This window comes from Mercurialis annua, linkage group LG6 (assembly GCF_937616625.2).
Source record: "Mercurialis annua linkage group LG6, ddMerAnnu1.2, whole genome shotgun sequence".
Taxonomy (NCBI): Eukaryota; Viridiplantae; Streptophyta; class Magnoliopsida; order Malpighiales; family Euphorbiaceae; genus Mercurialis; species Mercurialis annua.
In genome coordinates, this window is record NC_065575.1 from 37925201 (window position 1) to 37950374 (window position 25174).

The following is a 25174-nucleotide window of genomic DNA, read 5'->3' on the forward strand; positions in this document are numbered from 1 at the left end:
CAGCTTTTGATCTAGCCACTTCTATTCCGAGAAAATATTTAAGAATACCGAGGTCTTTGATTTGAAACTGTTTATGAAGAAAAAGCTTCAGATCTTGAATAGCTTTCTCACTGTTTCCTGTAATAATCATATCGTCCACATAAATAAGAACCATTGTTAGATTTGAACCATTTTTCTGAATAAAAAGCGAATGATCAGAATGTGATTGAGAGAAACCAGCAAGCTTTATTGCTTTAGAAAATTTTGAGAACCAGTTTCTAGGTGCTTGTTTGAGTCCGTAGAGGGACTTGTGGAGTCGACAAACAACCTTCTCCTCCTGTCGACAAAGTCCTGGAGGTGGTGTCATGTACACTTCCTCATGTAAATCACCATGAAGGAAAGCATTAGTGACATCCATTTGGTACAGTGACCAATTGCGAACAACTGCTAAGGCAAGTAAACATCGCACTGTGGTAAGTTTTGCAACAGGTGCAAATGTCTCATGATAGTCCAAACCTTCGCGTTGAGTAAATCCTTTGGCTACTAAACGGGCTTTGTACCGTTCAACTGAACCATCAGATTTGTACTTGATCCGAAAGACCCATTTGCTGCCAATTGGCCGCTGACTCGGAGATAATGGTACAAGCGACCATGTCTTTTGATGTTGAAGAGCATTCAACTCATTTTGAATTGCATCGCACCACTTCGGGTCACGAATTGCCTGCTCATAAGATGTAGGCTCAACAAGACTAGAAATTGTGTTAACAAATAATCGATGAGAAGATGATAGAGATTGATAAGAAATAAAATTTGATAACGGATATCTTGTACCTGAATGAGAAGAAGTAGATTTACCTGAATCTGTAGAGGTAAGCATGGCACTCGTTTGCCCGCAATGAAAGTCACGAAGAAGAACTGAAGGTTTCGTAATACGGTCACTGCGACGAATGATAGGCATGGCATCGGAAGAGGTGGAAGTGGATATAGGCAATGGAGAGGATGTTTCAGGAGTAGTATTAGGTTCCAGAGGAGGAATTGATATTGAAGCATCCGTGAAATCAGGGAATATGGTTTGAGGAGGTTGAGTTGGCAAGCTAGTGTTTGCATTCATGGTGGAAAAAGGGAATGTATCTTCATGGAAAACTATGTCCCTACTATTAAAAAATTTATGAGTTTGAAGATCATAAACTCGATAGGCTTTTTGTCCAGAAGGGTATCCAATAAAGATGCATTTGTGAGATCTTGGTGAAAATTTTGTTAAAGGAGGCAATATGGTGGCATAACATAGGCATCCGAAAGTACGAAGGTGTACATATGAAGGAGGTTTACTGTATAAGAGTTCATATGGAGATTTGTGATTCAAAACTGGAGTAGGAAGCCTATTTATGAGATAAGTAGCAGTAAGTAAGCTCTCACCCCAAAAATTTAATGGTAAATTGGCATGAAAGCGCAAGGCACGTCCTACGTTAAGAAGATGTCGATGTTTGCGTTCGACAACCCCATTCTGTTGAGGCGTGTAAGAACAAGAACTTTGAAACATGATGCCGAGAGTAGAAAAAAATGGTTTTAAAGAGGTGAATTCTAAACCATTATCACTTCTAATGCATTTAATTTGAGAGTTAAACTGAGTATTAACAAATGTGATAAATGTTTTCAGCAAGCCTTGAGTTTCAGATTTAAATTTCATAAGAAAAATCCAAGTAAATCGAGTGTAATCATCCACAATAGTTAAAAAATAATGTGCACCAGAATGTGTTTCAGTTTTGTGAGGTCCCCAAATATCACAATGTATAAGATCAAAGGAATTAGTACTTCGATTAAAACTTAAAGAAAATGGTAATCTAGTTTGTTTTGCCAAAGGACAAACATCACATGAATATTGAGAATCATAAACAAATGATGAAATTATTCTTGATAAAAATTGAGAAGGTAATTTTGATGGATGGCCTAATCTTTTATGCCAAGTAGCAGTAGATGAAAGGGAGACCTGATACGAAACTGGTGAATGTGATGGAGATAGATGAGATTGTGACTCCGATTGTGGTACAAGATAGTACAGCCCCTTATTCAGTTTCCCCAGGCCAATCATCCTCTTCGTAGTGAGGTCCTGTAATATACAAAAAGTAGGGAAAAAGTGAACGGAACAATTGAGTCCAGATGTAAGTTGACTGACAGAAAGGAGATTCACATGAAATGATGGTGCACATAAAATATCTTGAACATGTAAATTTTGTGTAATATGTGTAGAGCCGATACTTGTAATTTTAGCGTAAGTCCCATTCGGTAAGGTAACATGAGAAGCAACAGAAGTATTAGTTTTATTAGTGACACTAGCAGCTATGTGGTTTGTAGCTCCACTATCTATGATCCAATCTAAAGATTTAATATTTTCAAGTGTCGATGATGAACAAAATGGAGTAGAGTTACCTGTGCAATTAACAGAGACATTTGATTTTTCATTTCGAAAAAATGCTTTGATTTGTGACAGCTCTTCCGGAGTGAATTGAAGAGTTTGATCAATAGTTGGTGCATCAACTCCTACTTGATTTGCAGAACCACGATGAGTTCTATTAGGAGGTTTGATATCCTTGCCATGGAGTTTGTGACCAATTGGAAATCCATTCAAATAGAAGCATCTATCTATTGTATGTGTATTGCCATCACAATAAGTGCAATGAAGGTTTTTCTTGGTCCCTTTATACTTTGAATCAAATTGTTTGTAATTAGATGTTGACTTGAAATTCATGGCATGAACCTGTTCAACAACCTTGGATTCTGCTAATCCTCTTTGCTTTTCTTCCTCACATAAGAGTGCATAAGCCTTCTTAACAGTTGGTAATGGATGCATAAGCATAATTTGCCCTCTAATACCTGCATAACTTTCATTTAAGCCCATGAGAAATTGACCAAGTCTTACCTTTTCTTCCTTTTCTGTCAGCTGTTTGAGTCCACCACAAGAGCAGGAGATGATTGGACTAGACATTTTTAGCTCATCCCACAACATCTTTATCTTGGTGTAGTATGTAAAGATGGAGTCTTGATTTTGCTTTAGTTCTGTAATAGAACGCTGAATTTGATAGTGATGAGAAAAATCACCTTGTGAGAATCTCTCTTGTAGATCTAACCATATTTCAGAAGGAGTTTCCACATAGAGGACACTGTTTGCAAGCTCTTGATTTAAAGAGTTAAGAATCCATGAGAGAACCATATCATTGCATCTTTGCCACTGTGGGTATTTTGCATCTGATTCATCTGGTGTAGATATAGTTCCTTTGATAAATCCCAGCTTGTTTTTGGCACTGAGACTGATCAACATAGAACGTCTCCACATGGCGTAATTTGTTCCATCAAGAACTTTTGGTACCAAAATCATACTAGGATGATCTGAGGCATGAATAAAAAGAGGATCAGATGGATCAATGGTGGATTGAGACATAGTTTGATGAGCAATTGGAGACTTTGTTAATCTTCCATAAAAAAAATTGCAGAAGCTAGATAGAGAAATTAGGATCAATGCTCTGATACCATGATAAATAAAAGATGAAGAAAATATTCTGTATTATTATTATTCAAGGATACAAGCTAATTTATACAAGTACAAAGGAAAGACTTACCAATACTAAAGGAACAAAAAAAGGAAAGAGATTAATCTAAGCCTATAATACATGAATCATTTGCTGTAATAATTACAGAATAAATCAGTAAGGTCAATACCAAAAATAGAGGGAATATATTCCACTACTAGAAAACAGTCGATTAGCGACCGAAATTTGCAACGGAACATAATTCCGTCGCAAATTACTAATTTTAGCGACGGATTCTGCGACGGACACGCGTTCCGTCGCAGTTTTCCTTATATTTGATGGCGGGAAAGCTCCCGCTAGATTTGCGACGGATAGTCCGTCGCAAATCCGTCACCTTTATGGCGGGAGCTTTCCCGCCTTTTGTTTTTCCATGAAAATTAGCGACGGACACTAAAGTCCGTCGCTAATTTTATTCGTTTTTGCGACGGATTAATTAATCCGTCGCTAAGTTTGACGTTTTTTAAACGCTGCGTTTAGGGCAGCCCATTTAGCGACGGATAACTGTATTCCGTCGCTAAATGCCCTGCTCTAAACGCACCGTTTAATTTAACTCGATTTTAGCGACGGAATTTTGAATCCGTCGCTAAAATCGAGTTAAATTAAACCTGCTTCTTCTCCTTCCTTCTTCCTCTCTTCTTCCTTTCTTTTATTCTCCGCCGTTCTCCTCCCTTTCTCCTCCTCTCTGATTTTTCCTGCCGCCGTTCTCCTCCCTTTCTTTTCCTTTCTTGCCGGCCACCACTGATTCTCTCCTCTCCTCTCTTCTCTGTTCGTCCGTCCGTTTTCTGCCCCTCTCCACCCGCCGCCGTTCTCCTCTCCTTTCTTGCCGGCCACCACTGATTCTCTCCTCTCCTTTTTCTTGCCGGCTACCACTGATTCTCAGGTAAGGGTTTTTTTTTTTGTTTTTTTTCATTTATTTATAGTTTATATATAAAATATATAATAATTTTTTTTTTAAAACAGTCAGCCCGCTGCCTCCGGTGTCCGTCCCGCTGCTGCCTCCGGTCCGACCTGCTGCTGCCTCCGGTCTCGCCCGCTGCCGCCTAAGGTAAGTTTTTTAATTTTCAATTATTTGTAAATATTGTATTAATTAGCAATTAGATTAGTTAATTTAAATTAGGGTTAATTTAAATTAGGGTTAATTTTCTGTTTTTCAAGTCATATTAAACTAATTTAGGGTTAGGTTTTAAATTATAATTGTATAATTAGTTTAATTTATTTAGCTTAGGATTAGTATTATAGGGTTAATTATCTTTTTTTTAAATTATATAAAATTTGTTTAGGGTTAGGTTAATTAAATTATAGTTGAATTAGTTGAATTTAATTAGTTTGGGGTTAGTTTTATTTATTAGGATTAATTATTTTTTTTTAAAAAAAATAAAAATAAACTAGGTTAGGGGTTAGGTTAATTAAATTATATTTGAATTAGTTTAATTTGTATTAGGGTTTCTGACTTAGTAAATTTATACTAATTAATATTTATTTGTTCATAATTATTGTTTATGTATTAATTAGTTGATTAAATTAGGTTATTGAATTAGATTAATATAAATTAATTAGTTTAATTAATATAGTAGGTTTTTAATTAATTTGAGATAGAATAGATTAATTAGTGCAATTTACGCTAATTAGTGCAATTTACGGTATAAATTGTTAATTTTAAAGTTTGATTTTAGACTAACGCAAAATTACTAACTCAAACTTGGTGTTTATGTTTTGCAGAAGGAATACTGGTGGGATACGGTGGATTACAGCGACGACGTCATCAAAGGTGTATTCATGACGCATGCTGCCAACCGATACAAGGACGTTATTCACAGGATGAGAGACAAGGACGGCAAACATACCTCGATCAGCCAAGATATCTGGGATTCCTGGCAGGCCGTCTGGGCGTCAGAGGACGAGAAGAAGAAGTCCGATGTAGCTCGCGCTAATCGGATGAGCGAGCCTGCTGGAGCCGGTTCCGGACCAGTACGCCACACAGGGGGATCCCGTTCTGCCATCAGACATATGGATGTGTTGGTTTGTTTCTAGAATTCTTTTTTATTTATAACTATCTTTTATTTTTTGATTTTCTGATGAACTAACAAATTGTTTATTATTCTTTTAGGCTGACGAGCTCGGCCGCAAGCCTACCGCAACGGAGCTGTATACTCGGATGCACTCCACGAAAGCTGACAAGGGTGTCATGGTAGACAAGAGGGCCCAAGACATGAGTGTAAGTCATAAACAATCTAATTTTAGTAGTTGTTTTACTTTACTCAAGTGTTAGATTAAATTAGTGTAAAATTTGTTTTAATTTAAATTGTAAATGTTAGATTAGGTGTGTTAACAGCCGGTGGGTTGTATATGAAATCTATATGTTTGCAGGATGTCCCTGAAAAATGGGTGTTGATCAAATTATAGAGGAAATGCTGCCGAATTTTCGTTAGGATTTATACTTACATTTCATATGTTATACGTTTTAATTAGCCGTTATGTGATATATATGTTTTTCAATCTTTTTGTAGGATGCAATTGCTCAGAGACTTGCTGCTGCATCGCAGCCGCCGACCGGAGAGGGTGGTTCGTCTAGCACAGCAGAAGTCGACGAGACGCAGCTATTTCTAGATATCGAGGGCGTCAACAAGAAGCGGCGTGTCTACGGGTTGGGTTCAGCGACTAGTGCGTACGTGGATACGACGACGTCTAGTAGGGCGAGGACCAGGTCCACACAGTCACAGCGAACTGAGGAGGAGATCGAGCGGCGTGTGCGGGCGGGGATCCAGGACGGACTGCGCCAGATTACCACTAGGGGTGTAAATGAACCGAGCCGAGCCGAGCTTTAAAGTGTTCATGTTCGGTTCGTTTAGCGAACAAGGTGTTCATGTTCGGTTCATGTTCAGTCGAGCTTTGAACAGAGTGTTCATGTTCGGTTCGTTTAAATTTTATAGTGTTCATGTTCGGTTCGTGTTCAGCTCGTGTTCGTCCGTTTAGCCGCTAAATGAACAAGTTCGCGAACGAGCTCACGAACAAGCTCGATAAATACTAAACGAGCTCGTTCACGAACAAGCTCGCGAACGAACTCGATAAGTACTAAACGAGCTCGTTCGCGAGCCCGCTCGTTTAGCGGATAAACGAACGAACACGAACTTTTAAACGAACAAACACGAATATGAGCTGAATAAATTAAAAACAATCTAATCGAACTCGTTCACGAATATGAGCTGAATAAATTAGAAACATAATTATACAAATTATTCTAAATATGAATTAGTCCGCGGACACCTAATCGAGTTTCTAAACGAGCTTGTTCGTGAACTATATACGAGCTCGTTCACGAACTTGTTTACGAACTCTTAATCGAGCTCGTTCATGAGTTTGTTCATGAACTATTATTCGAGCTGTTCGCGAACATAAACGAGCCGAACACCACTATGTTCATGTTCGGCTCGTTTATATTAACGAACATAAAATCAAGTTCGAGCTCGGTTCGTTTAGAATACGAACGAACATGAACCGAGCTCTTACCGAGCCGAACACCGAGCTGCTCGCGAACGGCTCGGTTCATTTACACCCCTAATTACCACTGAGGTGGAGGATCTCCGTGCCCAGCAGGCGAGAACCAATGAGAGGATGGCCGAGATTATTCAGGCCGAGATGGCGAAGATGATGCAGACTCTTCCTCCGCAGTATCGCCCACCCCCAGGTCCTTCAGACGATGACGATACTCCGACTTCGTAGTGTCACGTTTGTATTTCTGACATTTTGTATTTTGTCACTTTTATACATTTTGTGTTATCTTGTTTTATATATTTTCTTACGATATGTAAAATATAACATGTTTTTATATGAAATCGGTCGTTTTTGGAAATTGAGTTTTAATGAGAGTTTCAAATAATAGATTTTACAGATTTTAATTGTCGTGAATTGAATAGGAAAAACGGACGGAAAATAGATAATTCTGTCCAAACTGCGACGATATTTGCGACGGAATTGGTTCCGTCGCAAATATTGACAATTTGCGACGGAATTAACTCCGTCGCAAATTTTGATAATTTGCGACGGAATAAACTCCGTCGCAAACTTGTACCATTTTGCGACGGAACCGATTCCGTCGCAAATTATCAAAATTTGCGACGGAGTTAATTCCGTCGCAAAATGGTTAACTCCGTCGCCAATACGTCTCCCTTTTCATTTTTTGGGAGACGACATTGGCGACGGTGTATTTGGTTATGGCGACGGGCTTGCCGTCGCCATATTTGCGACGCTCTGGTCGCTAATTTTTTAGCGACCAGAGATTTTGCGACGGACCTGTTCCGTCGCAAAGCCGTCGCAAATCCACATTTGCGACGGATTATGAGTGATTTGCGACGGAATTGTCCGTCGCAAAACCACTGAAATCCAGTAGTGTTCTTAACAGTCTTATCCTCATTAAATCCGTTCTTCAGAGTATCCCAATTTCTTATATGTCGGTTTTTAAAATTCCTGGCAGTATTCAAAACACTTTAGACTCTTATATGAGACGTTTTTTTATAGAGAGGAGATACTTCTAGTAGAGTGTTGTGCAAAGTGTCTTGGGACAATGTTTGTCGAGATTTTATTGATGGAGGTTTGGGTTTAACCCGTCTTGATGTGAGAAATCGCTGCTTGCTGTTCAAATTGATATGGAAAATTCGATCGATGCAACATTCTTCTCTTTGGATGAAAATTGTGGTTTCTTCTTCTAATATTTCGGGTTGGGGCTGTTTTATAAATGGCGTTAATAACTCAATGTCGCATATTTGGAAAGGTATTCGTGGTGCTTGTTTTCTAAATCAAAACTCTTGGGATAGCTTTGTTAGCCTTGTCTCATTGCAGATAAATAATGGGAATTCGGTTTCTTTCTGGCACGATAACTGGATCAATGGTAGATCGCCATCAAGTATTTATCCTCGTCTCTATGGTCTGTCTAATCAGAAGCTGGCTACTGTCCGTGAAGTTCATTCGTCAAGTTGGAAGTGGAGGCGTCAGCTTCGAATTTCTGAGAAGGCCGAGCTGCTGCTTCTTCATGCAAATCTAGAGCAGCTCGACATTGCAACTGGGAACGAAGATAGGATTTGTTGGAACGGGAAAGTTCAGCAGTACACAGCCCGGTCTTTTGCTGCTGCTTCTCGACCTCGAATGAACGCCAGCTCTGCTTTCTCTATGCTGTGGAAATCTGTCAGCTCACCCCGCATTAAATTCTTTTCCTGGACTGCATTACATGGCCGTATAGCTAGCCGTTCTTTCCGTACTCAACGGAAAATTATTCCAAATGAGGATACAGATTGTATTTTTTTGCGGGGAAACAGAAAATAGTGATCATATTTTAATGCATTGTTCTTTTGCTAGATTGGTTTGGAATTTGAGCTTGTCGAAGATCGGTTTACTCTGGGTTATGCCTCGTTGTTTGGAGGATTTTATCTATTATTGGCGTTGTTTGGTCCATAACAGTAAATATTCAGATTTGTGGTTCAGTTTATGGTTCTTCACGATTTGGAATCTTTGGAAAAGTAGGAACGCGCGTATCTTTCAGAGAAGGAATATTTCGGCAGAGGAGGCAGTATTTGAAAGCTTCACTGCGGCAACAAATAGCTACAAATATTTGAATCCGTCTTTCTCTTATTCTAGTTTGGAGTTGTTTAGAAATCCGGATTGTATTTTTCTTGATTGATTCTTTCTCTTTGCCTCAATCTAAATCCGTTTTTTTTTTTGAGCGTTGGTTTGCCTTTTCTCAAGGCTTTTAATATATTTTCATTCATAAAAAAAAAAAGGTGAACTTAAATATAATATATCGAACTTTCTCAAGTTAGTAAAAAGTATAATAGAATTATGCGGTTGCTTTTCATTGACAATTCATTAGTCGATATATTCTAACTAATAAATAAAAAATACAATAAGTATTGCGGTTTAATTAGTAAAATAATTTTGGGCCAGTTACATATAAAATTGTCGACTTTTTTTTAATTCCATCATCTTTTGAAAAATCTAGCGACTTGCTAACGTGGCAAATAAAAAAAGGATTAAATGCAAATTCATACACCAACTTTGACCTAATTTGCAATTACAACATAAACTTTGAAACTTGGCAATGTCAGTAACCAACTTTACACTTTTGGCAAATTGATACACCAAACTCAAAAAACACTAACGTGGACATTGTAATAAACCGCCATTTGTCGTTTTATGATTGGTCGGTGTACCAATTTGCCAAGAAATGAAAGTTGGTTACCGACATTGCCAAGTTTAAAAGTTTATGTTGTAATTGCAAATTAGGTCAAAGTTGGTGTATGAATTTGCATTTAACCCATAAAAAAATGATATGGCATAACAAACCAGATGTCATAAGCAATTGATTATAATTTGCAGTAATATTTTGCAGCATAATTCGTTGTTTTGTATATTTTTTCTAACAAAGACATACAGTTCCAAATTAGATTTTGAGATGAATAATCAGGTTAACAACACGGTCAATTTTTTGTTGCATCTGATAGTCATGTCACATCATTTTTTCATTCATCATGTCAATTACTAGTCGTCGGATTTTCAAACAGTGATAGAATTGCAAACTAAAATAAAATTTAGTAAATGAAATTGACAGCTTTTAAAAATTGTGATAGAATTATATTTTAGTGTATCAATGGTGATTTTATATGTAATTAACCCTCTAATTTATAACTTTTTCAATTCAAAGATATTGAACCATATTTTAGCTTTTAAAAATGAATCAATTCAAACCGATTTCTAATTTCCCGGTTCATTTCTTAAAACTATTATTGCAATATATAACATCTAATAAAGAAATTATTCACTTGAAATGTTAAAAGAATTTATTTTTTCATTGAATATTTATAACATATTTGTCTGATATAAATTAATGCTATATTTAAGGTTATGCATCGGTCGTTTTGGTTTGGGATCGGCCAACCGACTAACCGAAGTTTTTTAATTTTCCAAATCATACCAAACCTAGCTATAAATTCATATTACACGGCTTAATAACCAAAATAATATTATCTAGAATTAATTTAAACATCATATTATTGTCTATAATTTTTCAGTTATATTTATTAGCATATAAATTATATGTTATATGAAATTTATTAATTTATATTAATATTTTTTTTTTTACTTTTTCATTTTTTTCATTTGAGTTTTTATTTCTTTTTTTGGTTTTCAAATGCCCAAACCGAACTAAAAACCAAACACCAATATTTTATTTTAATTACAAACTGAATCAAACGATAATCATGATTATTAAGTAATCAAAATCCCTAGCTATATTTAGATGAAAGACTTGTCAAACAAGAAATAAAACTTGTCTATCATAGTTGAAATATAATTTATTTTGATATAACTATAGTACTTGTGAGTTGTGAGAATAACAAGTTCCAGCAATGGAGGATTTATGAACTTCTAGAGGCCCCTGCAACGTCAAAGCAGCACAGTGCACTTGAACTCTTCCACAAAATAACATCAGGTACAAAATAGTAATTACCCTGAGATCATATCAGCTGCAACTTAAAATGACTGGAAAAACGGATAAAGGAAAAAGAAAAGGGAACTTTATTGCTTCTGCAAAATTATTTCAATTGAGAATCTAAATAACAAGAAGAAACAATGTCAAAACTTTTGACAGTCGAGTATAGATGTTCCCTATTTCCCGGAAAAAAAAAACGAGAAGAAAGAAAAATAATTAAATGTATTCCTCGTCGTGATCCAAGAAGCATCCCTTTAATCACCTAATCGAACAAAAGACGGAAATATGGCATGGGAGTCCTAAGCTTCTTTATAAAGGTACATACACTAGCCACCGGATTGCAGTTGCAGAAGAACAAAGTTTAACTTGGTTCTGGTGGCACCACTTTCAAGCTTCGCATCCATTCACATAAGCTAGGATCGTCAAAATGAATAAAGCTGCATTTCAGCTTTGTCCTCTGTTCCGTCGTTAAAGAACGAAGCTGTGGGAATCTTGCTTCCTGGAAGCAAAGTGAGCGAGATTAACATCATTATATAGGATTGTCTGGTCAAGACAAGTCTGACGTTACATCTTCTATAATCAACTAAGAGGCTTAAGCAAACAATTTGTAACCTAAAGCTCTGACAAGGAAACAGAAATGCTAATAAACATAAAATCTAGTTGTTTCCGACTTCACCTGTTCATAAGGAGGATCCTTGTGCGCTGGTATCAACCGAGAAACAAAATACCGGGCTTGAGAACTCCCCTCCTGTTTTATAAATTAGACCGTTAAGTTCTTTTTAACTTGGTGAAATATGGAGCTTTGCTAATGGAGACAAAACATGAACAGACATGATTGAGAAAGAAATAACGGGAAAAGAACCTTGAATGCTAGAATTCTAGGAGCTGGAAACCGCAATTCAGTGAGCTCTTCAGCTAATGTTCTGCAAGCTGCTAAGGCAGCTGCACTTCGTCCTTCATCAGCAGCTAGTTCAGCACCCTGTAAAGTTAATAAATTAGCATACACGTCTCAAACTGAAAGCACAAAGGGTTTGCTATCAGTGTGTCAGAAACAATGTCGCAATATCACCAGCCTTGACAACTTTAAATATGGCCAGATTCAAATTTCTGCAGTTAGCAATAATCTTCAGAACAGTGTGCTTGAAGTCTATTACCAACCCCTTGATTTGAATTATTTGTTCCAACCCTTAATTATACATAACACAATTTTGAAATGTTACTTAGCAAGACTTTGGTAAGGATCTAGGCAATGAATTCCTACATTTTGTTTCTCCTACGAATACTTTCATTCACACACTTCGCTCAATCAAATCAGGCATCAGATGGGCAAAGACACATGAAATTCAAAAATGAACACACCAACAGAACCAGGGAGTAAATAAAAGATGGCACCATAAGAAGAAATCGAGGAAAACTTTACCAGCCAGATGAATACATCAGTTCCATGGTCAAGAACAACAGCTGTATCAGACTGCATTGCTAGGTCATAAGCAGGCAATTCCTCAAAAGTGCCACCTTCCCGGTGCATCAAACAACGAGGTGACACCATTCGGAGAGAAAGATCAAAGGATGCATTGAGAAACAAGTTCCGCAATACAGACCTCTCATCTTCATGGCCAACAATGCTTCCCAAAAGTGGTCCTCTTCTAAGATGAAAAAGAAGTTCTGGTAACAATGAAAGTTCTTTGGGGAACCGATGAAGTTTTGACTTGGGTAGCTGTGACCCAAATTTTAAACCAATGTCTTTAATTCTCTCATCTATTGTTGCCCGTGCATCAATTGCATCAGATGAGTTTTTGGCTCGCAAAATAGTCCTCTTGGCAATAAGGATTGCAGCCACTTCATCTTGAACACTCTCTAGATATTCTGAAACACTGTCAACAACAGGCAATCTAATAGTAATGACTCTTGAAATGTCAGCTTGATAAATGCTTGAGTATTGAATCGAAAACTGGAAAAATACACTATCACTCTTTAGGTCTCCTTTAGTTTCCATAGAAAGAGAAAAACTCTGGGTTTCTTCTACACTTAGCAACTGAATGCACAGAGAAGTGTCATTCTTGAAAGTTTCATGCGGTTCTACATGAGCCTCTTCACCAGGGCCCACAACTTGACTAATTAGAATATCATCAGAACACCGAACTTCCAATAAACCCTGGCATCCTGATGCCCTAGTAGATGCCCTTTGCAAGTTTACGCCGAATGCTTCTCCAAAGTCGTCATGTAGAACCAATACACCCCCAGATGCTTTTCCAAGAGGCTGCAAAACTGGAATTCTAACAGGACAAGTTCCAGCACATAGAATGTCAACCACTGTATTGTGTCCATGAGCTTCATGACCGAGATGCTCCATCCATTTGAGTGCCACCTTTTCCATATGAGGATAATTTGGGTGACTAAATGAATGAGGGACTGACCCAGGGCCATAGGTATTAGGTCCCCCAGCGCACACGATAATTCTACTATTACCTCCAGCCCTTTTGATCACACCTCGAGACATCTCCGCAGATGGTCCATGGATTATAGCCAGCGCAACCTCAACTGCAGTACCCAGGCACCGATCTCTTGAAGATTCTGCTATGTTCAATTTATATGGTCTCAGTGATGAAAATATTTGGTGCGCCACTTCTTTTGAAGCATGCATAGGTGCTAAGTACACCCCAGTTCCATATATCAATGCCTTCAAGGATTCCTGAGTAGGGGATTTATTACCAGGAAGAACATCAGCAGATGCCATCGATTCCTCTGAAAAATCATAAACAGATACAGTTCGACCATATGTTATAATTCCAATTCTTGCTGTAGGGGGAAGAGAATCGACGAATGCATGCAAGGAGCTTTGTAAATGTTGCAAGTGTGGTTCATCTAAACAGTCATCAATAACAAGAATAGTGGGTGCAGACATCCTGGAATCAGAAACTGGAATAAAACCAGGTCTCTTGTTCCCAGTTTGAACAAAATCAACAACTGGAGATGATAGTTCTGGAAAGTTACGAAGATCCTCTTTGCTTGGAGCAATATATTCACGATCACTTCCATTCAGGGTCCGGCAAATTACGCATTGCCACTGGCCTGTACTAAGTAATATCTTGCAATAAAGATTTGCATAAGCTCCACAATTTTGGCAGCGATGAGGTTCACGCTGAGTTAATTGAGCACCTGGTGAAATCTCTTTTCCAGGAGAAATCAATGCCCCAAAACCCAAACTAGGTACATTGGCAAGTTTCTTACTTCTCAGTACCTACATGAAAAATGAATCAAATAGAGTTTATTCATAAATCCCAAATCATAAATGTCTTGCCATTAAAAGATTTCTGATGATGTTATTTGATGATGATATCTGAAGTTCACCTAAATGCAGCAAGGATATCATAATAATTCTGTCTACAATGTCTTCACAATAATACTCCAATTCAAAGGACATTGAAAAAATGAAATTTGTACCGAACAGAACGAAAGAGATACCTTGTGAGCAGAGAATAAGACGCATGATACTTCCTCAACTTGCGTCGAGTCTTCTTCCGTATGTAGGGGAACTTGGTGCTGCAATTCTGGAGATCCATTCAAGAAATGTGGAGGTGACGATGTAGGCAAAGAAGAGCCAGACGAGAAAGCAACTGGCTGAGGAGTTGCAGGAGAAGTCCGAAAAGGTACAGCAGCAGGCCGAACAGGTGAAGTAAACACAGGAGGACCAGGGGGAGTACTTAAATGAGAAACCGTGCTCCCTGATTTAACCCCATTGGCCGGTGACGCTAAATCCGGAGTTTTGACAGCGAGGGGAGGAATTTGATCATGTTGCAAACTAGAAGGAGGAAATCTAGGAACTAAAACTGGAGGCGAAGCAGGAACCGGACTTTTCTCAAGTCGAGTGGAGGATGTATCCGAATTGGAGGGATTAATAGTGAGAGGATAACCACCAGATGATTGAGGTGGATTAGCCATTGAAGTACAAATCTTTCCTAACTAAAAAACAAAAACTCTCAAGAACACAAAATCAAGTTACAAGGTTTAAAGAAAGCACATTTGAGAGTAAACTAAACCCCCTGAAGCAATCAAGAACCAAAGAACACAAAAATTAATCCAAACCCAGTTCAAATTATCCCAAGAAAATGAAGAATCATAAAAAAGAAAATCAAATATTCACCTTAAGATATCAAATTCAGTACTCAGTAGAAACAGAAATTGCTATGATCAAAGCCTCCTCCCCATACTCTCTTTAACTCTGCACAATTGGGTATTATTAAATCCCCTCTTTGCACAGTGAAATCTAATCAAGAAAACAAGAAAATGGAAAGATCTAGGGTTCTTAATCTTATTTTACATCAACATTTTGTAAAATTGAGCTGAGAAATTGCAATTCACATACCTGAATTAGAGAGAGGCAGAGAGGATTGAGAGATTTAAAGGAGTTATTTTTTTCTTTATTTGTATTTTGTTCTCCTAAATAAGCAACGTCATAGTTTATTAGTTTTAGATTATGGGTTCTGGGTCTTGTGGCCGAGTCGTTGAGTGGGAACATTCGAAAAAGCGAGTTAGGCCAGTTCTGGGTTCATCACATATGCGGATTATTGATTGAGAAAAGGGATCAGCGGTTACTCGGAATTTGTGTCTTTTAATTGTTTTAGTTAATTAAATTTCAAAAGTTATATTTTAATTTCAAATAAAAATTTAAGCAGTATTTGTCGTCTCAATTTATAAATAATGAGTAATTAATATATAAATTAACTTCGTAAGCAAATTTATCACGAATTTAGTGATTGAGTAATTAATCTTATTTTGACAGATTAGCTAACGTTGACAAATTTTCAATTTAGCGGTCAATTAGCTTACAAATTGAATGGGTAAATTGTCAAAATGAAATTAATTGTCCATAATCACCAAATTTGTGATTGTTTTGCCCATAAAATAAATTTATGTGTTGTTTGCCTATTACTTATACATTGAAGGGGCAAATTGCTATTTAAATCTTCAAATAAGTCATTTTTAACTTTTTAAAATTAATTAGGTATTAAGATTTGTGTTTTGAAACAAATAAATTACGTGTTTGAGATATACAAATTGAAAATTACTTAATTTAATTTAAGAATTTTTAAGATTTAATTGATTAAGATATCTAAAAGTGATTATTGACTCCAAAACACAAATTTTAAAATCTAATTGATTGAAAAGCTAAAAGTGATTGACTCCAAGACACGACATTTGAAATCTAATTGATTAAAAAATTTAAAGTAATTATTAGATTTCGATGTACTGCAAATATAAGGGTCGCTTTGATCTTTTATTCATTATGTAAAAAAAGATTTATTACGACGTCGTTTGTACCTATAATCACCTGCATTCTTTTCTAGTAGACCCATAACTCCAACCCACTTTATTTCCACGTGGCTTATTATAATTAGATCAAAGATTGCCACGAGCTGTTTTAAACTGAAATTGAGAATAAAAGATTATTTACGTAATCACGTGATTAATGGCAACACGACATCCTATATGTATATCCAATTAAATTACAAAATTGATTTCCTACGGTCCAAATCTGTATGTATTAGAAAAATAAATTATTAAAAAAAGAATACTAACAGAAGAAACGTCGACGTTTTATCAAATCCTCGTTACCGTTTGCAGTTTCTAACCGGATAACGACACATTTCAACACTCCTCTGTTTTCACTTCTATCAAGCCACACACTATGCATGTTCTTCTCCTTCACAAACCCTAACAATGGAAGCCGAAGATCCTCGAAACGGCGACGTTTCTCATCACCTCCCAAAGAAACCCCGACTCACTGAGTTCATAACCGAATCCGAAATCCGAGACGAGTTTTCTCACCACGACCCGAACGTAGCCCGAATCAACAACGGCAGTTTCGGTAGCTGCCCTAAATCAGTCCTCGCCGACCAGAGAATCTGGCAGTTAAAGTTTCTTCAGCAACCTGATGAATTCTATTTCAAAACTCTCCGCAAAGGTATACTCCACTCACAGACGGTTATTAAGAACCTCATCAATGCCGATGACGTGGAGGAAATCTCCCTGATTGACAACGCCACCACCGCTGCCGCTATTGTTCTTCAGCAAATCGGCCGGTTATTTTCCGACGGTAAATTTCAAAGAGGCGACACTGTTGTGATGCTTCACTGCGCTTACGAAGCTGTTAAGAAATCTATTCAGGCATACGTCACGCGAGCTGGCGGTTCGGTTGTTGAAATTTGCCTTCCATTTCCGGTTAATTCGAGTGAGGAGATTATCGCGGAGTTTCGGAAAGGATTGCTGGAAGGTAAATCTAATGGTAAAAAAGTTAGATTAGCTATAATTGATCATATTACTTCAATGCCTTGTGTTGTTACTCATGTTAAGGAATTAGTTAAGCTTTTGTAGAGAAGAAGGTGTTGATCAAGTTTTCGTTGATGTTGCTCATGCTTTAGGTAGTGTTAAGGTAGATGTTAAAGAGATTGGAGCTGATTTTTATGTTAGTAATTTGCATAAGTGGTTTTTTTGTCCGCCGTCGGTTGCGTTCTTATATTGTAGGAAAAATAATGTTTTGATTTCGAGTTTGCACCATCCTGTGGTGTCACATGAGTATGGAAACGGGCTGCCTATAGAGAGCTCCTGGATTGGTACTAGAGATTATAGTTCTCAGCTGGTTGTACCGTCTGCTTTAGAGTTTGTGAATCGGTTTAAAGGTGGAGTTGATGGGATTATTAAGAGGAATCATGAGAAGGTTGTGGAAATGGGGAAAATGTTGGCTGAGTCGTGGGGCACGAGTATTGGAGCTTCACCAGAGATGTGTGCTGGCATGGTTATGATTAGTTTGCCTTCGAGATTGCATGTTAAATCTCAAGATGATGCTTTGAGATTAAGATCGTGCTTGCGTGACGATTATGGAGTTGAGGTTCCTATTCATTATCAGGCCGTGAAAGATGGTGAATATGGGGTGAAGGATAAGGATGGCTTTATAACTGCCTATGCAAGAATTTCTTTTCAGGTTTATAATACACTTGACGATTATTTCAGGCTTAGGGACGCCATAAATCAGCTTCTTGAGGATCCACAGATATCTGAAAAGCTTTTTACAGGATGAAGAGGTATTCTTTTCGCATAAATGTAGTTTCTGGTAAATTATTTAGGTTGATATACATTATTTATATTTAGGTTTCGGTCTATTGTGTTCAATTTGCATGTTTAAGAGAATTTCCATCTATTTGATTACCATACAGTTCAATTTAAGGACCATGAGGACCAAGAATCTGGGACATGACAGTGTGTTCTGTATGCAAAATTAATTAGACAACATTGATTTGAGAGCATGGCCTACTTAAAATTTAACTGGAAATTTCTTAATAATTAATTTGATTTGAAAGCATGGCCTACTGGAAGTAGAAATGGGAATTTTTGTGTTTTTGTAAGGTTAATAATCATCTACCTTTTTGCTAGCACAACTGGTAGTGCAATTCTAGCATCTAGCATTCACCATGTTGCTCTAGACATTATAGCTTTCTATGTTTTCCGCTTGTTTTATCAGGCGTCGCATGGACCTCGAAAACAATTTGTTGCTCATTATTTTTATCCCACTGGTCTATTCAAATAATGTATAATGCTATAAGACTGCAGATTCAAATTTTGACCATCTGAAATAACTAGTATTGGTGTTTGGTTAATTGGCTTGCAATTTCTGTAGGTTGATTAGGTGTTGAAAGCTGCGGAATGCATAATTACAAAGTTGCCTAGCTTGAAATTTGAGTAACTTCTCAGAAGGATAGAGGACAAGCATTTCATCCGATCGGAGTTTCAATTTTAGAAAGTGTTGACGCTAACTTTTTAAGAATAGCACACCACTCAATTTTAGTTTAAAGTAGTAAAATAACTATAGGTAGTATGGAGATTTGACAGAAGTAGATGAGATGCACTGCTCTATCAAGCAATAACTATCGCTTGGGCATGAGTCTACTTGGACTTGCCAAGCCGGATAATCCCACATCATATGGTTATGATCTGAGGACTCGAGCTGTATGATCTATGTCAGTTTTGCTTCATGAGGTAATGATAGGCATCTGGGGCCTATACGTGATAGGATCTTGGGGACTGAGGTGAGACAGATCGTATTATTTAATATCATAAGCAACTGATTGCATCAGTTAGAAGATTCAGGATTTCTGTAACTTTGTTCATGTTTTTCAGCCGTATAAAACAATCATCTTGGTGGATTCCTCTGTTCCCGTTCTTTTGCTGACGCATTATCCCCTAGCTTTTCTTTTATGTGGTGGCTGTTCTATGAAATCCATCTGAGTTTCAGCATTCTTCGGATTACGTAGCTTTATGCTCTTTTTTTCAGGAACATGTTTTTCGTTTATTTGAATGCGTCTCTAGATTATTATCAAATTGGAATTTTGGAGGGGTAACTAGAAGTTACTTTGCAAGTTTTGGGAAGGGAAAAGGTACAAAAGTGATCCAAATGTTACAACCGAGTAGATGATTTTTTAGGTGCAAAAATGATTTTAATGTTGCCATCGAAGTGCAAAAGTAACCTTAATGTCTTAAAAGCTAATATTTAGACCTTTTTTGTAGGATTGAGTTAAAGTATTATATAGAGGGTTATTTTTGCAACATTCAACATATTAGGATCATTTTTGTGTCTTAATGGCAACATTAAGGTCATTACTTTTACTTTTCTTTTTGTAAATGACTTGATGATTTATTTATTTTTTGATTTTTTTAACATTTTTTAACATGTCCAGTGCAACGCTAATGCAATACATATATATAAATAAAAAATTCACATATTAATTATTGTCTTTTTGAAAATTCTATTCACTATTATATCTGATTCACAAAATTTTAATTTTAGATTTTAATTTTATCTTTTAAAAATCAATAACCAAATATAAAAAAAATTCATAACCCATCAATTTAAAAAAAAAACAATTATCTATTATTTTTCTTAAAAATCATGAAACATTTCAAAATATGTATATATTTTTATAAATTTTGAATTTGTTAAATTATTATTTATATTTAATTTTATTAATTGTAAACGAATAATATGATCTTTTTATATAATTTATAAATATATTAAAGCTTATATTATATAATACGCCTAATGCTCTAAAAACACCCCAGTTTTTTTTTGTTAGTCCAAACTTTTAAAAATGATGAATATATAGAAAATAGACAAAAAATTATTTGCACCAATATCTCATTTAAAAAAATTATTTTTATTTTATTTTCTATTATTTTTAGTTGTATATTCAAATAAATTTGACTTATTAACACTTGTACTCTTTTATGTACACATACACACACATCTTAATTTCTCCGCTCTTTTTTTCTTTTTTGTTCTCTTTCCTTCTTCTCTCCTTTTTCATCTTTCTTTTTTTTTTCTTCTTCTTTTATCTGTAACGTTTTTCTTCTTATTCATTTTCCATTTCAATAGAATTTCTTAACAAATTTTATCTAATATTTTTATAATTCATCTAATAAGTTTCAATCAATAACACAAACAATTTAAGATCTGAAATTAATAAAAAATCACCGATAATCAGTTGTATTTGTCTCAAAGAATTTGAAGTAATGATTCTGCCCTGCCAGCGCCGTATTCCCTTATTCTAAATTTTATTCTTTCTCTTTTTACTTTTTTTTTTATTTGTTAATATCAATTATTGATGATTTTGTTCATATGTTTGAAACTATTGTAAATTGCTTGAAATTGTTTTGTTTTGAAACTGTTTGAAATTGTTTTAAGATAAATGTTGCAAATTATATTTTTGGATATGTTTGAAATTGTTTGAAATCCTTTTATAAATTGTTTGCAACTCTTTTATAGACCGCTTAAATATTTTTATAGAATGTATTTTAAAAACGATTTAAAACTTTTGTAAAATATTTGAAATTATTTTTTAAACATATGTAAACCGTTTTTAGAAACTGTTTTAAATTGTTTGAAATTTTTATAAACTATTTAAAATCTTTACAAGCTGTTTGAATCTGTTTGAAATCTTTGTAATTGATTTGAATTTTTTTATAAACTGTTTGAAACTGATTTTATATATTGGTTGCAGATTGTGTTTGCAACCTTAATAAATTGTTTGAAAACTTTGTAAACTATCTAAAACTTTTGTAACTCGTTTAAAGCTGTGTTTTGTGTTTGTGTTTTTTTTTGAATTGTTTGAAATTTTTGCAAACTGTTTGAAACCATTGTATAATTTTCTTTTTAAAACGATAATAAAACTATATTTTAGAAACCTTTGAAACTATTTTTAATTAGAAATAAACTAATAATTTACCATTTTTTGAAGAAAATTATAATCCTGGATTCGAATTCATGTAAAATTTAAAGTGATTTAATTACAAATAAAAAATTCGGACCGGAAATTATATTTAAAATTCGTAATAAATTTTCAAGAATTATATAATTAAGGAAATCGCTTTATTGAATTGTTATGAATTGAAGATTTTGAATTGATTGATTGAATTGTTAGTTATTTTTGTTTGAATGAATTGAAGAAGAAGAAAACAAAGAAAACGAAAAAATAATAGTTGTAACTAAAATATATAAAGTATAAATGGAGTATAAAAACAAATAGACAAAATAAAAAATATAAATATTTGATACGTTTAGGTATGTAAATTAAGTTGGAATTTCAGGTATAAAAGATATTAATGCTTTTTCTATTTAGATAGTTTACTAAGTTCTCCTTAAAAAATTTCAATTTTTGCCAATTCTTTTAGAGTTTGGTTTCAATTATAGCCACTCCCTCAAATTTTAAAACCAAAATAATAAATAGTTCCATTTGATTTAAACTACTTTTTAATAGTTAATATTTAATAAATTAATAATTATAATAATTAATAAAAAATTAAGGGAACCAACTTCATTTCATGTCAGATAATTAATAATTTTATTATTTAATAATTAATAAAATTTAAAATATATTTTATAGAAATATTAATTATTAGAGAATTTTTTTTAAAAAAGATATAATAATTTATAATTTATTTGGGACAACACTAATTTAATTTATTAGGTGCAATATGAAATACTATCAAATTATAATTTTTTTGTTCAAACGAATTTCTTTTAAAGGAAGTTATTAGATAAACAAATAAAAACAAAGGAAACATCTCTAACATACAAAAAATATTAAAAATTATTTTACTTCATGAATACAGCTTCCTGATAATTATTTTTTGGTTGAATATCAAATTGATATTTTTGAACTGAATACAAAATTATTTCTTTTGAATTGAGTGATTGTGAAAGGTATATAATTATTTTTTTATAATATAATATTAATATTAAGTTTACGAATGTTACTTTAAAATTACGTTTTATAATTTTTTTTATATAAATTCAATAAATTAATAATTTTAATTATTAATTAATTTTTGATCTACCAATATATTTATTAGAGGATCGGTTGTAGATTTCCATGGAATGTTTAACTTATTTCGATTTGGTTGGTCTAATTACTAATTAGATCTCAAACCGAACCAAACCGATCCGGTCGCATCCCATGGGCACAGAGCAAGAGACTGTTTAGTTTGTATTTGTCAAAAATCAAAGCTTATTGAACAGAAGAAGAAGACGGAAAAGCTGATTCTTTATATCAGAATTAAGAAGAAATAGAAAGATGGAGGAATTTTCAAAACCAATTAGGTTAATGAATTTTGTGTCGGAGGAACAGGTTGGTATTCTTCTCCTAGCCCCTCAAAACCCTAATTTATTCATTAATTATTCGTTAATGTCATTTAATTAATCCATTGTTATTACCAGTTAGATCAAGCTAAACAATCAAGAGGTGAGCGTGTTGAAGACGGCACTGCTCAGAGAGACCGCCCTCTCTACGAGGTTTTGCTTTCCCACTAAACTTTTTAAATTTTCTAACCAAATTTAACTTTAAACTGCTACTCATTGATTTTTGATTTTACGACGCAGATTTTAAAGGAGAACAAAGACAAAAAAGATGCAGAATTCAATGAGCGGTTTAAGCATAGTAAGTGTCAGAGTTCACTTATTCAATTGTTTTGAAAACGAGTCGGAAACTTGGCATTTCAACACCATGTCCGCGTCTAAGTGTCTCTTTTTTCCGTATCCGTGTCAGTGCTACATAGCTGTTTATTAATTGTTGTTGTTGGTTGCAGGGCCTCCTAAGGCGTTGGATGATGATGAGACGGAGTTCCTTGATAACTTAGAAATGGTGGGTTATATTATGCTTTCACATTCAGCAACTTTTTGGCTCCTATACTTTTGTTTGTGTTATCTAGAGATTTATCTAAGTTTAATTTTTAAAGTTTAGAATGTAGTAATGTAGTCTTCATCTTGGCAATGTAGTCGAGGAAGGAATATGAGCAACATATGGCAGATGAGGAAGCACAGCAACTAAAGAGTTTCCAAGTAATTTACTAACTCATTTCAAACTGTACAGCTTCTGTTACTTTAAATTCTTTAGTTGCTTGATATGGTTTGTGTTTTTGATTTTGTATTTTTCGAATCTAGACTTCTTAGCTGGCATTGACAACAAGGGAGGAATCAAAAATTTCGGCTTGGGGCTAAATTTAATAAATTATAGAACTCTATTTTAATATTTTATATATATATTACTCGACATATTATGAATAAAAAAAATTTCTTGCTAATTTCTACTTTTTTATTATATTATTTAAACAGCTTAATAAGGACTTAATACTAGTTTTTGTTCTTTATTATTTGTAATTCATTTTGATTAATTTTAATCCCTTTTAAATACTTGTCTTTCTATTTGAAGGCTCTACTACTACATTTAAAATCCTTTTCTCCTGATGCAAAAGTTAGGGAGCCAATGATGTTTAACAAAACAATTTTTTTGGTGCGGGGCAAGTTTCCTTTTGGGCCCCCCCCGCCTCCAATTGTTATGCTTTATTAAAATGTGAAAAATCATGATAACAGGCTTGTAAGCCATATTAATATGGCATGGTTGTCAATCAATAGAAGAATTGTCCTATTAGAAAAAAAATTGGAATTGTATATGCTATAATAGATTTCCAGCATTTGTTTTTGTTGGAGCATTATTATTCAAGCTGATGAGCAATTGAGCCAAATTACTTTTTGTTTCTTACCTGTCTTTTTATTATACTGCTTCCTTTTGTAATCCTGCTGAGTGGCATTTATAGTCCCCTTATTTGCTACCTTGATATTCTTAGTGCTCTAAACATCCCTTTTTAACAATTTATTGACATGTTTTTTCACTTATAACTGGCGTTCCATTTTATACGATATTGTTACATTTCACTTTCAGGCAGCAGTTGCAGCACAGTCTACCATGTTTCATGAATTGAAGGAAAAGCCATCTGTACCGGCAGTTCAGGTTACTATATGTCTGTTTATGTTTGTTGACTGTTCTATATATCTTTTGGTTTTATGTATACAAGTCCATACTTGATTCTTGTGGTAGGATAGTAGATTATAACAGCTTAAGTTCATTGCTTTCAACTAGTAAACGTGAAGAGATGAAAACCCCCTATTTTCTAATTGCAACATGTTTTTACTGCATGCAGGAGCAAAAAGCGACTGAGAAGAAAAATCCACCTTCTCGCCCATTAAGTATGATTATAAAGGTCAAACCACAGGCCAAGAAAGCAAAGACAGAACATGTATATGTTGAATCTTCAGATATGAAAAAACCTGATGTTGATACAGAAAAATCTTCAGACCTAGTGAGAACACCTAATGGTGGTTCTAATGTGTTACATGATGTTGCTAAAACTGGCCTTGTTTCATACAGTGATGAAAGTGAAGATGATGATTAGAATGTATAGATCGATCTATCAAGGCCAGGAAAAAGGCTGGCTAAAGGAGTTTGCAGAGAGGTGACAACACTGTTAGCAAAAGCTACTGCACCGGCCAACACCAGCAGCCGGTTAGAAACCAATCTCATCAACAGTGTGTCCAGTAGTAGCAAAAACGAACCAATTGATGGCGGCATGGATTGGTGAGGCTTTAAAGGTTATGTTAGTTGTCATTGTTAGAATATGCTATTTGCCTTTATTTTGCAACTGTAATTATAGAGCATACAGACAGAAATGCGTACGGATTATTTGTTGATTATCAGTTATCTCAATAAATTATTATTCCATGTGAGGTCATGTGTTTCTTGGATCTGCT

At 35.0% G+C, this 25174-nt stretch overlaps 3 protein-coding genes across 7 annotated transcripts; 2 read left to right on the top strand and 1 right to left on the bottom strand.

The window, feature by feature from the left end:
- Positions 1-11103: 11103 nt before the first annotated feature.
- On the bottom strand, positions 11104-15606 carry LOC126686810 (protein transport protein SEC23 A). Of its 5 annotated transcripts, none has more exons than XM_050381061.1 (7): positions 15407-15606; positions 15185-15262; positions 14506-15003; positions 12461-14281; positions 11903-12019; positions 11717-11788; positions 11104-11539 (listed from the first exon to the last, which is right to left on the bottom strand). In XM_050381061.1, exons 3-7 carry the CDS (start codon positions 14980-14982, stop codon positions 11402-11404), a joined length of 2625 nt encoding a protein of 874 aa, XP_050237018.1. In that variant the 5' UTR covers positions 14983-15003; positions 15185-15262; positions 15407-15606; the 3' UTR covers positions 11104-11401. The 5 variants fall into 5 exon arrangements, with proteins under 5 accessions (XP_050237018.1, XP_050237017.1, XP_050237016.1 ...); XM_050381060.1 differs by having other exon boundaries at positions 14506-15083; XM_050381059.1 differs by having other exon boundaries at positions 15185-15307.
- A 1050-nt stretch (positions 15607-16656) lies between these two features.
- LOC126688300 (L-cysteine desulfhydrase) lies at positions 16657-19398 on the top strand. The gene is given in 3 exon segments (XM_050382950.2): positions 16657-17409; positions 17411-18122; positions 18725-19398. Coding segments are annotated over 2 exon segments (1356 nt in total). The 5' UTR covers positions 16657-16761; the 3' UTR covers positions 18119-18122; positions 18725-19398.
- Positions 19399-22538: 3140 nt separating this feature from the next.
- LOC126687369 (uncharacterized) lies at positions 22539-25150 on the top strand. Its single transcript, XM_050381917.2, has 7 exons — positions 22539-22718; positions 22808-22882; positions 22970-23027; positions 23176-23231; positions 23366-23428; positions 24309-24377; positions 24568-25150. The coding sequence occupies exons 1-7, from the start codon at positions 22665-22667 to the stop codon at positions 24817-24819; spliced, it is 627 nt and encodes a 208-aa protein (XP_050237874.1). The 5' UTR covers positions 22539-22664; the 3' UTR covers positions 24820-25150.
- The last annotated feature ends 24 nt before the right edge of the window (positions 25151-25174 follow it).